The 15265-nt window shown below is 45.1% G+C and overlaps 1 protein-coding gene across 1 annotated transcript; it reads right to left on the bottom strand.

Moving 5' to 3' along the window:
- Nucleotides 1-9100: 9100 nt before the first annotated feature.
- Nucleotides 9101-14698, bottom strand: CRNN (cornulin). Its single transcript, XM_055129798.1, has 3 exons — nucleotides 14672-14698; nucleotides 12757-12907; nucleotides 9101-11411 (listed from the first exon to the last, which is right to left on the bottom strand). The coding sequence occupies exons 2-3, from the start codon at nucleotides 12892-12894 to the stop codon at nucleotides 9426-9428; spliced, it is 2124 nt and encodes a 707-aa protein (XP_054985773.1). The 5' UTR covers nucleotides 12895-12907; nucleotides 14672-14698; the 3' UTR covers nucleotides 9101-9425.
- Between the last annotated feature and the right edge of the window lie 567 nt (nucleotides 14699-15265).

Below are 15265 nucleotides of genomic sequence, written 5' to 3'. Positions count from 1 at the left end.
ATAGTTATCATGTGTATAAAATTAGGAATGAACATAATTTTTGAACTAAAACAGAATGAGCAAACCACATGGCCATTTATGCAAAGTGTGGCAAAGAATAGAACAAGAAGCTCAGAAGTGTGACTGTTGGGAGACAGGATTTTTAGAAGAAAAATAAATAAGAAGATAAAAGATAGGACAGCAGGGAAGTCACTGGACTTGCTAGGGGAAAACCCAGGTTCAATCCAGGCACCGCATTTGGTAGCCCAAGTGACCAGTCTTGATTCTTGAGTGCAGAACAGGAGTAAGCCCTGAGAGCATCCAGGTTTAGCCCTAAAACCAAAAATAAAAAAGTCATGAAAAGAGTCTGATCAAAAAATAATTGACTACATTTGAGGACCGGGCTTGGAACTGGTGGTTCTTCACAGCAAGAGGAGGTTGGTGAGATGCAGATCCTCCTGGAATCAGATCTTGGAGTACGTGACACAGATGCTGGGGTGGAGAGGGGGTGGATGATCTGGCTGCAGAAGTGATTACTAAGTAGATATTCCTACTGTCACGTATTTTATAGATTAGGAAATCGAGAGCCAAAGACATTAAATAACTTGTCCAAAGTGTATATTCTGTGTGTGAGAAAAGCAGGGATTTAACTCCGTGGTCACTCTGGCCACTGATAGTATGTCCTATCTCTGGACATCACCTTCTCTGAGAAGCCTTCCAAGACATGCCACCTGGATTCCCATTGGTCCAAATCACACCTTCATGTATTTTGATAGGGTATTTTTAATCACCTGAAATTTCTATTTATTAGGTTCTCCTTTATACACATGAGAATTCCTCAAAAGCAGGACTGAATCTGCGTTCCATCCTCCTTTCTACACCAGCACAGTGCCTGGAATTTAACCACACTATGTGGAATCTTGCTAAATAGATGATCCCTACATTGTAAGCAGTAGTCATCAATCACAGTTTACTTAGGTGACTAGCATTGGGTGGGAAGGACATTTGTTATTTATTAACTAAAGAATCAACAGAAAGGTTGAAGCCAGCTTTGCTAAGAAAATACACAGCAGCCTATGCAGGGGAAACACCAGAAAAAACTAGTTTGTTGGCTATGTTCCATAAGTACAGGTTATTACAAGCACGTCACTTATTTTAGTCATATTGTAAGAGACTAATAATGTTTTCTATTATTATATGAGCTTGGTCTTGAAGCGTATCAAGTTTACCAGCTGGAGGAAGAAAAACAAGCACATGTAATAACCCTTCCTAACAAGGCCTGTGTGTTAAGGGAGTTTCTGGAAGCTTGATATAGCTGGAAACAAGGTAACACAGTACTGATTCAGATCTGTTCTAAGGACAAAATGGAACCTTTTGGTTTGTAATCAGGCCAAGTATAGTGCTCAATACATATGGGGTCCGTTTTGATTGGGAGTTTCCTGAAGCCCAGGTAATCACAAATGACTGCTTTTCCCTGCAGGGAATGGAAGGGCAGGCAAAGCCTTTGACTTTGTGTAGATTCCAGAGGACTGTTGAGGATCAACATGAAAATCACCGAAGGACTTGCATGTAAATCTTGACCACAACTTTACAGAGGTGTCTGTGATGCCATGACTGCTAAGTGACCATGATCCTGAGGAGTTACTCCAGGAAGGCTTGCTGGAGCAGGACATCCTGGAGTGTGATTTGAAAGAAGTGTCACTGCTTCCTGAACACATCTTCTTTTCTGAAGAGGTGGGTGGGCCGTACCTAACTGTTCTCGGGGATTAGTCTGAACTCTTTGCTCAGGAATCATTCCTGGTGATGCCCAGGAGTCCAAATGAGGTGCCAGGAATTGAGCCTAGAATGGCTACCATGTATAGCGGTCTTACACCTTACCCACTATGCTATCCCTCTGGCCCCTGAGCACATCCTCCTATCAGTGAAGGGACAAAGGGACAAAAAGGGGTGTTCTGTCTCACCAGCAGTCACATTGCAAATCTCAGTGCCTCCCACTGCACTGTGAGGTTGGCACCCCAAGTCTCCTTCGGACGCTCAGTCTGAAAGTTCCAGCACAGCTTCTGGGCTGTTGGGCAGAAGTGTTCTTGAAAATAATCAAGTTATCTCATTTCTGAGATTCAGAGCTCTCATAAATGCTCTCCAACAAAGCTCACGGTGGATGAAAGAATCTTTACAAGATCTGCAATCCTAAAACTGCCTTGTAAAGCGAGTGGGCAGGGCATAGAATGGAGAATTTCCTCGCTTGGCATGTGAGAGCCTGTCTGTGGGCCCGCCTCTTTCTTGGTCAAAGCAAACCCCAGTGGATTTAAAGAAACACTGTTTTTAAGAAAATGACTTTAAAAGTAAGACCTCCAGGAGTGGAGTGATAGTACAGGTGGGAGGGCACTTGCCTGAACATAGCCTACTTGGGGTTGATCTTCAGCATTCCATATGGTCCCTCCAGGCCCACCAGGAGTGATCCCTGAGTGCCAAGCCAGGAGTTAGTCCCTGAGCACAGGTGGGTGTGACCCCCAAGCCAAAACACACCAAAAAGTAATATGTATTCCTAATATTAAAAATGTAAGTAAAAATCACATTACAGTTTGGATTTCACATTTGCTGTTAACATTTTGGGTTTCATAAGCCTTAGGTATTTCATTTAGGTATTTCATTCATGTATGTGTATATCTACCTGTATGCATTGCACAAATGCATACATATATGCATGCACATGTGTAGTGATCAAATATCACTGTATCAGTGTCGTACTGCTGTTCATCGATTTGCTCAAGCAGGTGCCAGTAACGTCTCATTCGACCCTGTCACATTCAGGGCCAGGGGAATGAGGCCCATTATTGTTACTGTCTTTGGCATATCGAATACACCATGGGTAGCTTGCCAGGCTCTACCATGCGAGATTCTGCAAATATATGGATATCAAATATACACAGATGAATCTGTCTGAAAGTAAAGAAGAGTTCCATTTTCTTTTGTTTGTTTTTTGACTTTTGTTTTTGACCTACCCCCAGCAGTGCTTAGGACTTACTCTTGGCTCTGCACTCAGGGATCACTTGATGGTGCTCAGGGGTCATATGGAGTACCAGGGATTAAATGTTGGTCAGTCGCGTACCTTACCTACTGTACTATCTCTCTGTCCTCCACCCCCCCATCTTAACCATTTTTACATGTAACAATTTTTTGACAGCAAGTACATTCACTTAATGTGTGATCATAACGATTATCCACCTTCAAAAGTATTTTTCTTTTCAAACTGAACTTCATGCCTACTAAACATGAACTTCCCCACTCCTCCATTCTATTTTGTGTGCCTGTGAATTTGGTTACTCTCTGTGTGTTTCATTTAAGTGGAATTTTACTTGTTTCTTTGTGAATGACCTTATTTCATCTAATTTATTGTCTTCAAAGTTCATCCATATTGTCATGTGTGAGGATTGCCTCCTTTGGCTGAGTAATATTCTATTGACGTGTACGCCCCACATTTGTTTATCCATTTATCCTTTAATGGACACTTGAGCTGTTTCCACCTTTTTTTTTTTTGCTTTTTGGGTCACACCCAGCAATGCTCAGGGGTTACTCCTGGCTTTGCACTCAGGAATCACTTCTGGCAGTGCTCGGGGGACCATATGGGATGCCGGGGATCGAACCCGGGTCAGCCGCATGCAAGGCAAACGCCCTACCCGCTGTGCTATCGCTCCGGCCCCTGTTTCCACCTTTTGACTATTGTGAATAATGTTGCTGTGAATATGAGTTTGCAAATACCTGTCCAACTCCCTGCTTCAACTCCTTTCGGTATATACCAAGGCATGAAATTACTGGATTGCATAATTATCCTTTTTTATGTATATATTTTAAATGATAATATGCTCATATTTTTGTGTCAAATTGTGATAATTTCCAATGTCATTTTTACTAACAACCTAATATTTATTCCATTATTGTGGTAATCCATCCTTTGATATTTTTATTATTTCCAGTTCTTTTTACTATCATAACGTCACAGTAAACATCTTAAACACAAGTATTTGGAGATTGTTTCCCTTAAAATAACAACGTTCTAGTTGTAAAATAATTAAGCCAAAAGAATACAAAAAAATCAAAGCTCCTGATGTAGCTTCATAAATTTCTTTTCATAAAATTTTCTCCAAGTATTTCATTCTCTCTGGTAGTGTTTAGCCCAGATCAGTCCAACAATTATTAAGAGAATAACTTTATTTATTTATTTTTGCATACCTGGCCAGCATTCCAGGAAATGGATTCATTCACAATACCTTTTCTGGCTCTAGCTTCCTAAAAACCTTATAGAAATAAGGCTATAGATATATATATAGGCTAAAATGGATTTGAGAAGTATTATTAGAGGAAAAGGCCATAAAACTGGCAGTTTCCTGTATGAGAAAGTAAAAAATGAGGGTAGAAGGGATAGGGTAGATTTGAGGAGAGAGAGAATTTGGCACTGGTGTTTAATGAGCGCATGAAAGTTCTTTGCATGTACTGTTAATCTCCTAATAGCTCTGCTATGGAGATAAGATGGCCCCCATTTTCAGTGAAGAGCCAAGGCTCAGAAAGAACTTCTAGACACACAGATGGAAGGTGGCAGAGCCAAGACCCTATTTGGATCTCCCACATATGCTGGCAGTAAAGACTGACAGTAGATATTTTGCCACCAAATTGACCCTCTCAGAAACAGCAATCACTTGGGTGTAGCACAGCCCTGAAAAGATGGGCAAAGTCGAAACTGGAAATCATGACATAGATAAATTTGTATTAATGATTCCTAGATCCTTACCTTAGGGTAAGGATTATCATTCTGTACAGGAGGCTGAAAGGTGTCTCCAATGTATTGGATGGTCAAATTACCTATGTAGGTGTGTGGGTTTAGCACTTGTGGCATGACACCGAACTGGATCATTTGATTGGTTTCAACAGATACCACAAATCATAGCCGTCACCTGCAGGCCCCACATGCACATGGGTGAGATATATATGGAAGACTAGAGGGCAGAGAAATCAGCCATTTAATGAGCTAAACAATTCTAGAGGGAAGACAGAAGGCCAGAACTGGCTAAGTGAGAAAGATCAGATCACGTGTGAAAATCCCACGAATCTGTGGTTTACTTTAGATCATTGCATTGCTACTTAATTTGGGGATAAATAGTATCTTGTATTATGCTAAGGTATGTCTTAATCTTTTATTGATTGTGGGTAAGGTGGTATAATTAAATTGTACAACACCCATTCACAAGACAAACAAACACTTCAACAATAGGCAAGGCTACTGATCTTATCATAAAATAGATGGTTATTAGAGCATCGAGTTCCTGGCTGGTGTATCATGGAAAATAGAAGTGGACTTTAGTTCTCTGTTCTCCAAGGGCAACTGTGTGACTGTTGTGAGTGGCATGCAGGCAGCGGGAAAGATTGCTGATGACATGACAGAGGATGTTTTGGGAGAGGGAGGTTGTGGCTATGGAGACTAGAGTTTCATTACAAACACATCTCTCTATACCAGGGAAGGAGTAAACTGCCATGTTCAGAAATGGTGATGGTTGTAAAAGCGGCACCTGAGATCACATGAAGGCTAAGGTTAGTTTAGAATGGGCCACAGGTTTAGCTCAACTTTAGAAAGCTGAGCTAAAATTAGCCAAAATTCTTGGTTATTTTAATAACCTTTAACTATATCTATTAGCTTGGCATTTACTCTGTGAGGGAACGCTGGGTGCTCCAGGCAATGGATAAAATGCCTGGCAGGAAACTGATGCCCAATAAATTTATAACAACATATAAATATTGTGGCACAGCATCTCATTTTTATTATTTGTGATTATTTATATTTAGGATTAGGATTAAAATGAGGTAGATTTTGTTATCCATATGGGAATTTTTATTTAGATTACGACTTCCCTTTGGAACAACAATAAAAGTAGACCCTAAAGATGACTGATCAATGGTGAAATGGATCATAATACAAAACAATGGATTCGTCCAATTGCTCAATGCTATCCAGATCATTCTAGGTTATTAACCACATCTTTCAAGATCAGGTGCAATAATTGAGGCACTAAATGAGACTGGCTAATAAATGTCCTCCTCATCCACTATTTCTCTCCCCAAGTTCTATGTGAAAATAAACTATTAGAGACCTACTCCTTACCTTCTCTACCTAATTTTCAAAGGAAGAGAGATGTACAGAAACTGACTTTTGCTCTGATAGAATAGGTGCTGGAAGGAGAAGCCGGGAGAGTTGTTCTTACATGTAGAGGGTGCATGTGAAATAATACTCTGACACTCCACCTTAATCCCTAGGTTTTCTTTGCATTTGAAATTTTCACCAAAGAACTATTGTCCACAGCAGCTACTCAGAGAATAAATTGCTATTTTTAAAAAGTCTTTAAGAGCTTGTATACTAGCTCAAGGTAGGGCTGATTTGAACCATTTCTATCTTCTAACTCAGACATATTTGCTAATCTTAAAGAATGCCCCATCTTTTTCTTAACATGCAATGTGGAATGCATACATATGCTTTTATAGAGAGATTTATTTCTTTTCATAAGTACTATGAGGAAATACCTCTGTTTCCTACAGTTTGCAGGTGAGCTCAATTCATACAGTTCCCTTAAATAAAGACCCCTATTTTGTAGGGTGCACAACTGAAGATTGAACCTTAGAGATCTGGCTTCCTACCACATGATCTCAACTTCTGAGCTCTACTGGTACAGCTTACTCTAGGTCACAAAAATAACCCATGGGAGCTATCAGCAAACAAATGTTTGTATAATTTATGTATATCTATACGTATATAAATGTAATTTTCATGTAACTACAATTTGTTTTACATATATTTATTATTTAAAGTGTTTGCATATAAATTATCACATAATTATAAATATGCATTTCCATATAAATATTTGGTTATTTACATATAGAAAGGAGTCTGAAAGGAATGAAATAATCATGGTTATTTGGGGGCAAGATTATTGTTTTTTTTTCTAGTTTTGGGTGACACCCAGTGGTGCTTTCAGAACTTACTCCTGAGTTAGTGCTCAGGAATCGTTCCTGGTGGGTTCTGGGGACCAAACCTGGATCAGCCATGTGTGACTAGCTTGTCGTTTGTTTTTTTTTGTCTCTGCTTGTGATTTTGTGACAAACAATGCTCAGCAAATAAATTTTCTTAATAAAGTTTTCTCCCTTTTATTTGGAATATTTAAAAACACGCAGTGAGTTTCTGCCCTCTCAGTACCTTGGCAAAACTTTGGATCTGGCTGGCTGGCTACCAGAACTGGTTTGCTTTCTTTCTAAAGAAAGAAAGGGGAGACAAGACTTAAATGATGTGCATTTCTTACGGCCCCAGACAGCTAATCAGCATGTCATTCTCTTTGGTTGGTCCCATTTTTATTGATCGTCTTTGTGATACCGGCTCTTCTCTGGTGCTGATGGAACTAGTGTTCCCTCAACACTTCATAAAAATCTCTGTTCAGTCTGATAATGCCAGGGCATGGACCTACCTTTCCCTAGAGACACGCAGGATGCTGTGAGAATGAGGTTCAGCCCAGCTTTCGCCAGACGTCCAGGAGAAGCTGCTGCCTCAGGAGCTCAGCCTCATGCTTCCACAGGCTCCAGTCCTGCCCCACAAGCCCTCCATAAAATGGGGTTTTCAGACCCACAAAGCTCTCTTTCTTCTACCTGACAATGGCAAAATCATTTGAGATTTGAGTGCTTTAATTTCTCAATTCACCTCCTCCTCCCCCCGCCATTAAATGAAAATATGTACTAGGATGTACCTCCTACAAGATGTGAGGATGGGGGAGGGGGGCTGTAATCCACGTAGAAATGAGGGAGAAGGACAGTTTCCGAGAAGCCAGGCACCCTGCCTCAGCCATTTGGAGCCCCTGTGAGGGCCAGTGCACCGTCGCTGCAGCCTCAGTTCCAGGGACACTGATGTTTCCTGCCTGTATAGGGGAGCCAAGGGATGTTTTTTCCCTCTGCTACTCTGCAGACTGCACCAGAACCTGTCTGAGAGAGTCAAGCACCCACCGTTGGTCTTTCCTGTCAGCGCCAGGCAAGAGATGCAGCTCTCCAGGAAAGTGTAGGAAAGGCCGGATGACAGGAGCGACTCTGGCAAGGGAAGTCATCCAGGGGGTTCAGAGCAGATTCAGGTGGTCACTCCAAGCTTTTTGAGACTGCTTTTCTGGGCACTACCGAACCTGTCTTAGTTGCAGCTTCTTCAGTTCCATTGAGCCCATTCTTTGTGGTCAGCCTTTAGAGACATTGTCTTTACCACCACTAGGGGGCAGCAGCACATGGATTAAGATTACACACTTCAGGGGCCTGTTATGCTGTTGACCAGATTAGTTTTCAATCCTTGGATATTTTCTTACATCCTGCAAACCAGCATTGCATGTCAGATAGGTTCTTTGGAGGATCTAGTTATTTCATTGTGGGAAGCCTTCTGAAGCATCTGATCTACTGCACTGCAAAGATCAGAAGGCTTCTTAAAATGTTTCAAAATATTTCTAAATTCCACTCTAAACCTTTAGACTCAGCATCTCCAGTGTTAGGTTTCTATATCTTTATTTTAAAATATCCCTACATGATTCTTAGAATAAAAAAAACTGAGAAGCTCTATCCCTTAATTTATTCCTAATCCATGGGTAAGATTTCGGAAAAATGTCAGAGCAGAACAGACAAGGAGGTGGGATAGGGAGCTTGTAGACCTGGTTCTTGCCTCAGTCCCCACCCCCCCACCTCTACACAGTCTCTGGATGTCTTCTTCCTTTTCTTGATAACCTGGAGTCAGTCTTCTATGTTCCCGTACAGGCAAGCAGAAAGTTCTAGAATTAGAGGTCATGATAGACTAATAATAGTTTACCCTCTTAAATCCTGCTTGTCCTTCCAGAGCATTACAAAAAAATTGTTTTTTCTTCTGCTTGTAACCTTTACAAATTCATTTCTGTCAGCATTAAAGTTTGATATCTACCGTCCTTACAGCTCTTTGAATCTCATCAGTCTCTTCTCAACTGATATCTCCACATCCAGTTCCTTATCACAGCTCTGTGATCCTTGTCACAGAGTGATTGAATGAGATACAGAGCCCGGTAATTTATTAAGTCTTTTATTGATGCACGAGGATAGATGGAGCAATGGACGAGTAGCTTTGATAAAAGTAGCGTTGGCCACAAGCTAGGGAGAATTCGATATGAAAGGACTACTTTTCTCTCAATTCCTGCTCCTGAGAGGGTCATAGGGTAAAGTAGATAAAGAAGTCTAGGGTACTTTGCAGAAATATTACTGAGAAAGACTGAAGAGTGAAGCACTGTCTGTGATTAAGAGCTGATATCCAGGGACATGTACCCGGGACTCCCCACTCCCCACAGGAAGGACCAGCCACCCCCTCTCCAGCTATTCCTTTCCTAGCACTGGAGTTCATGGGGGGACGGGGGGAGGGACACTCATGGCTTGGTACGCTTAAAGTAGGAATACAGTCCACTGATGCCTCCCTTCACTTCCTGCTGGACTGACTCCTGGCCCTGGAATGAAGGAACACTAGTGTGTAGGCTGCCCTGGGCCTGCCCTCGGACTTCTGAGTCCCTGGTGTGGTCATCAGCCCACTCCCCATGAACCACTGTGGACTCATTCTCTCCCTGCCTTTGCTCTGTCTCCCTTGTGTGGACACTATGGTCATCAGCCCACTCCCCATGAACCACCATGGACTCGTTCTCTCCTTGCCTTCGCTCCATCTCCCTTGTGTGGTCACTATGGTCATCAACCCACTCCTTGTGAACCACTGTGGACTCCTTCTCTCCTTGTCTTCTCTCTGTCTCCCTTGTGTGGTCATCAACCCACTCCCCGTGAACCACCGTGGACTCCTCTCCTTGCCCTCCAGTCCCACTGCACTCTGGGTGAGTGCTGCTCCCCTCCTGTCTTCCAGGCAGAGTGCTGGCTCCAGTCTCGGCCTGTCCCCCCTGCACTGTCTGTCCTGCCTGGTGGTTGCTCACATGTGTCCATTTTGGTCCACTGCCTGACTGTGTCTGAGTCTGTCCCTGGCCTGCTGTTGGGTTCCTTTTTTGTTCCACAGTGTGGCTATGAGACCCGGTCTGTGTCTGCACTTGTCCTCCTGTCACCACCTGACTTGTCTGGTTCCTGTCTCGACTGTGGGTCTCAGTCCATCTATTCTGGCCAGAGGTGGATTGCTGGATCGGGTTGCTGATGTTTCCGGTTTGATGGTGCCTGTTCTGCTCCGTGGTCTGGGTATGTGTCTGGGTATGAGACCCGGTCTGTGTCTGCACTTGTCCTCCTGTCACCACCTGACTCGTCTGGTTCCTGTCTCGACTCTGGGTCTCAGTCCATCTGTTCTGGCCAGAGGTGGATTGCTGGATCGGGTTGCTGATGTTTCCGGTTTGATGGTGCCTGTTCTGCTCTGTGGTCTGGGTATGTGTCTGGGTATGAGACCCGGTCTGTGTCTGCAGTTGCCCTCCTGGCACCACCTGACTCGTCTGGTTCCTGTCTCGACTGTGGGTCTCGGTCCATCTGCTCTGACCAGAGGTGGATTGCTGGGTTGGGTTGCTGATGTTTCCGGTTTGATGGTGTCTGTTCGGCTCTGTGGTCTGGGTGTGCCTCTGGGTTTGTGAGCCCGTCTGACTATGTCCTCCTGCCATTCCCTGGCCCTTCTGGCTCTTGTCTTGACCATGGGTCTCTGTCTCTCTGTTCTGACCAGGGGTGGTGCTTCCAGTTTGATGGTACCTGTTCTGCTCGGTGACCTGGGTGTGTGTCTGGGTGTGAGATCCTGTCTGTGTCTGCACTTGCCCTCCTGTCACTCCCTGGCTTGTCTGACCCTTGCCTTGACTGTGGGTCTCAGTCCCTCTATTCTGACCATAGGATTGCTGACTGCTTCCTGTCAGTCGGCCCCCGCCCTGACTCACATTCTGGGTGATACCTGTCTGCACCTGAGTTCCAGTTCTGGTCACACTCTTGCTTGTCTGGTGGGATCCAGCCTGTTCCACGGCCTGTGACTGTCTCTCAGTGGTCTCATGCCTCTTGTCTCCTCCCACCAGCTGGCTCTGAGCTCTGGACTGCCTGTCTCTGCTGCTGCCCTGAGGAGAGCTGATGCCCTGGCCCTGGCCCTTAGCCGCAGCCTGGCTCTGCCCTTTGGAAGCCTGTGGCTGTCCAAGGCTGCTCTCCTTGGGCCCCTGGTTAGGCCCAGCCCTTTTCTCCTCAAAGCCGTGTCTCTGTCCTCCTTTCTCCTGCAAGTCCCTGTGGGAATGGCTTCCAGATGTCTTTGATCCACAGGCTCCCTCTGGATTCTCATTTAGTGTCTTGAAACAGGCCTGGGCGACTTTGAACACCAAGACCAGGAATTCTTTGAAGTCCACAGTCCCTGTGTCATCCTCATCCAACAGGCGCAGCACTTCATCTACCGTAGCCGGGTCGTGGGGTCTCTGGGGAGAAGACAAGTCTAAATCAGCATCCTCCTTTGAGGAAGACTTGCTTACACGAGTACACTCAGTGTCAGACTGAAAGCCTGGTTCAAGCCCTGGCCTGCACTCACACAGCGACAGCATGTGAACATGTGGTGCCTTTGCTATTGCCCTCATCTCTTTTCTGCAAGGGTATGAGCATGTTTGTTCCCTCTGTGTCTGGCACAACTTGTGCTTTACAGGAGAACTGGATAAAGATTTTTTTTTAATTTTTTTAATTTTATTGAATCACTGTGAGATAGTTACAAGCTTTCATGTTTGGGTTACAATCTCACAATGATCAAACACCCATCCCTCCACCAGTGCACATTCCCCACCACCAATATCCCGGGTATACCCCCACTTTCCCACCCTCCCCCTGCCTCTAAGGCAGACAATATTCCCCATACTCTCTCTCTACTTTGGGGCATTATAGCTTACAACACAGACACTGAGAAGTCATCATGTTTGGTCCATTATCTACTTTCGGCATGCATCTCCCATCCCAACTGGTTCCTCCAGCCATCATTTTCTTAGTGTGGATAAAGATTTAATGAAGAATAAATGCATACGAGATGACATTTATGAGGATCATTTGGGTTTTCTCAGCCCCTGGCCTACAGCACTGAGGGGTTTCTGCAATGAGCCCATCACCAGGAGAAGCACATTCAGAACCTAACCCTGTACAAATGATCTGAGAGGCCTGTGGAGTCTGTGGTGTTTTCCCAGGGTAAGGTGATAGAGGTCTGGTGAACCATGGGTAAGCCTACATATAAATAGCACCCCATTGTACCCTCAGGCCTTCTTCGTCTTGGTTGTTATAGATATGAGCCAACACCAGGGAAGGGTGTCAAGGCCCTGGTTCTGGCTTCCGGTGTGTCCCCTGAACTGTTAACGATCAGCCCATTGCAACCTTGTGCCTGATGAGATAAGCCACCAGTTAATGCAAGGCTGCTCATGGTGCTTATTAATGGGTGATCAAGTATCTGATAGACATGGGGAATGTTATGTATCAGATAGAAGAAGGAACTGGAAGTGGCAATTATTTCCCTTGCTGAATTACTCAAAGGCTCTGTTCCTTCCTGAGCTGCCCTTTTAGAGCCCCTTTTTCCTTGACGTTGAATCAGAGTCACTGAAGTCACAGTGTCTTCTCTAAGGCCCAGGCCTGCTCACACCATGACCACCTCCTGTGTCTTTCCTGTCTCTGCCTCACACAGCGGTGGAGCTGCTGCTTCCTCAGACCCCAACGGCAAAGCAAGCGCAAGTGAATCATTTTCTTTCTCCTCTCCCCTCCCGCCCACTCCCGGTCTGGCTGGGCCCCACATACCACAATGACATCAGCGAATTCTTGCTCCAGGAGCTTTTTCAGCTGGCTCCGACTGAGCACGGCACAGCCCCCTTCCGTCCTGGAGTAGCGTTCAAAGGCTTCGATGATCCCGTTAATGTTTCCCAGTAACTGTGGCATCTTTACAGTCAAGCTGCAGAAAGAAGAAAAGCCCCCTTGGGGCTCATCATCCAACTCACAGATCCCTGGTGAGCTTCTGCTCCTACATCCTTCCCTGGGCCTCTTTCTTCTGGCCTCTGTCTCTCCTTGGCCAGCCCTACTCCCTGAACTTTGTCACTGGGAAGGAGAGGCATGTGGTCATTAGATGTGCAACTACTATGCTGGAATAGTAACTGTCAGGTGGGCTAGACAAGGCCAGTTGCTTTGCCTCTTGTGCCTCAATCTACTCACTGTGAAATGAAGGGGATACCAACATTTGTTTTGTAAGATTACTGCAAAGATTAAAAGAGAGAATTCAAGTAAAGCATTTGGCATTTACTGGCTTCTAAGTGTTAGCTATTAAACATTATTATTATGCAATTACGTACAAATATAATTTATGTCTGTGTATTCTGCTGCACACAAAGCACTTTCATATTCATCACCTCTCGTCACCCTTATTATCTCACATTATTTTTTAATAGCAATGAAACAAGCTCAGAGACATGAGGTTATTTGCACAGAGACAGCTCCCTAGCTGTGGACAGAGTGCTCCTTACCAATCCCAGGGCCATGGGGTCCCACTGGGGCATAACAAGCAGCATGTACATATGTGAGTCAATTCTGGACTTGTGAATGGAGGCCCAAACCTGCTCTCTGTGGCTTCCTTGGGGGAAGGTACTCAGGAAGAGTCTACACTCCCAGCTGTTGGGGTGAAGAAGGGGGCAGGCGGTACCATCCCCACCTGGACTCTAAAAGTTTAAGATTCTCTGAAAGTGACCTTTGTCCTCTGCCCTGGCCCCTGAAAGAGGTCAATCTACCATTCTAGGTGTGCGACTCCTTTTAAGCTTGGAGCGCTGGTGGCCAATGAAGAATGGTTCCCGTCTAGGGAGAGACTTACCTCCTCATCAGCCTGGGATTTGGGGTAGAGTGAAGGAAGTGCCAGGGGTGACTGCATGAGCAAGAGACCCAGAGATGCGCTAAATGGAAGGCTCAGAGAGAGAGGAAGGAGGGAGGATGATGCACCAAGGATGGCAAAGCTCAGGTGCAGTGGAGGCGGCAGGCTGCAGAGCTGCAGAAGGGAAAGGGCTGTGGAGACAGCACACGGCCAGAGCAGGACAGTGAAGGAGGGAGAGCAGGGCAGGGCAGACAGGAGGGTTGCACACCCTCACTGGACTCTTGCAGTGGTAGCCAAAAATTTTAGGCAGGCTACTTTCTTGTGAATTCAAAGCAAAACCTCAGAAAGTCACATAAAGGTACAAGCATCCACAGAGACCTGAAAGATCCTGTTTTTGAACATTTCTGTACAACCATGTGGCAGCCCTTACCCTCTGCCTATGAATAGTAAAGATAGTAAAACCTTAAATATTCAGTTATACTTAAGGTCCCTTGAAATAAATCCACAAATTGACCATGCCTAAGTGTCCCCCAGTGGGCTTCCTCACACTCCCACTTCTTCTTCGACAAGTTTCCACCATTGTTGAGTCGACAGAATAAACTTGATTCTGGCCTCACAGACCCCAAGCACTGCAGAGAACCTTTCAGAACTTCAGAAACAAGAGAGCTTTGCTATTCTAAGAGGTCAGTGGGTTAGTCCTTGCTGCAGCTACAAAGATGGTGGCCACAGAGGAGGAGGAGGAAGCTCGTCATGCTGGACACGGACACTTTATCCTTGACCAGCACTGTCCATCCTGGTTTTATGAGCTCGGGTGAGCAGGACACTGGGAATAAGAAAGAGGCTTCTCAGGAGAGGACTTACCTAAGGCACGGCAGGATGGGGCTAGTGAGAGGCGTGAGGAGTAGCCGGCCAGTGGGACGGAGCCTTTTATAGAGGATTCAATCAAGGCTAGTGTTTTAGACGGAACTCCCCGCCCCACCGAAAGGCTTGATTCATCTGAGCTCAGCCCAGCCCAGCCCCACCTCCCTTCTGGTCTGTTTCACCTGTTGACATGGGGCCACACTGTCTAATTAGCAGCCCCACCCCCATACTTAGTGGCCACACTTCCTCTCTTGGGGTCTGAGGTCTCTGCTGGCCAGCTCCTTACCTAGGTGATGGGCTCAGAGCACGCAGCACAGGTCCAGGGGCTCCTGTGCGAGGTTTGTGTCTATTTGGCTGAAGCTGTGGGACTCGTGGATTGTTTATATGCATTACTCATATATGTGCATGCACACATGCCAATATATCACACGTTTGTGTGTGTGCACACTCCAGTATATTACACATATATGTGCCTGTGCCCGCTATAATATATCACACATGTTTGTGCACGCAGACACTCCAGTACATCACACATGTTGTGCGTGCAGACGCTGCAGGGCATAGCCATCCCCGGGGGGGTTCTCCTTCCCAGAC

This window comes from Sorex araneus, chromosome 3 (genome assembly GCF_027595985.1).
Source record: "Sorex araneus isolate mSorAra2 chromosome 3, mSorAra2.pri, whole genome shotgun sequence".
Classification (NCBI taxonomy): domain Eukaryota; kingdom Metazoa; phylum Chordata; class Mammalia; order Eulipotyphla; family Soricidae; genus Sorex; species Sorex araneus.
This window is presented reverse-complemented; position numbering and strand designations above follow the sequence as displayed.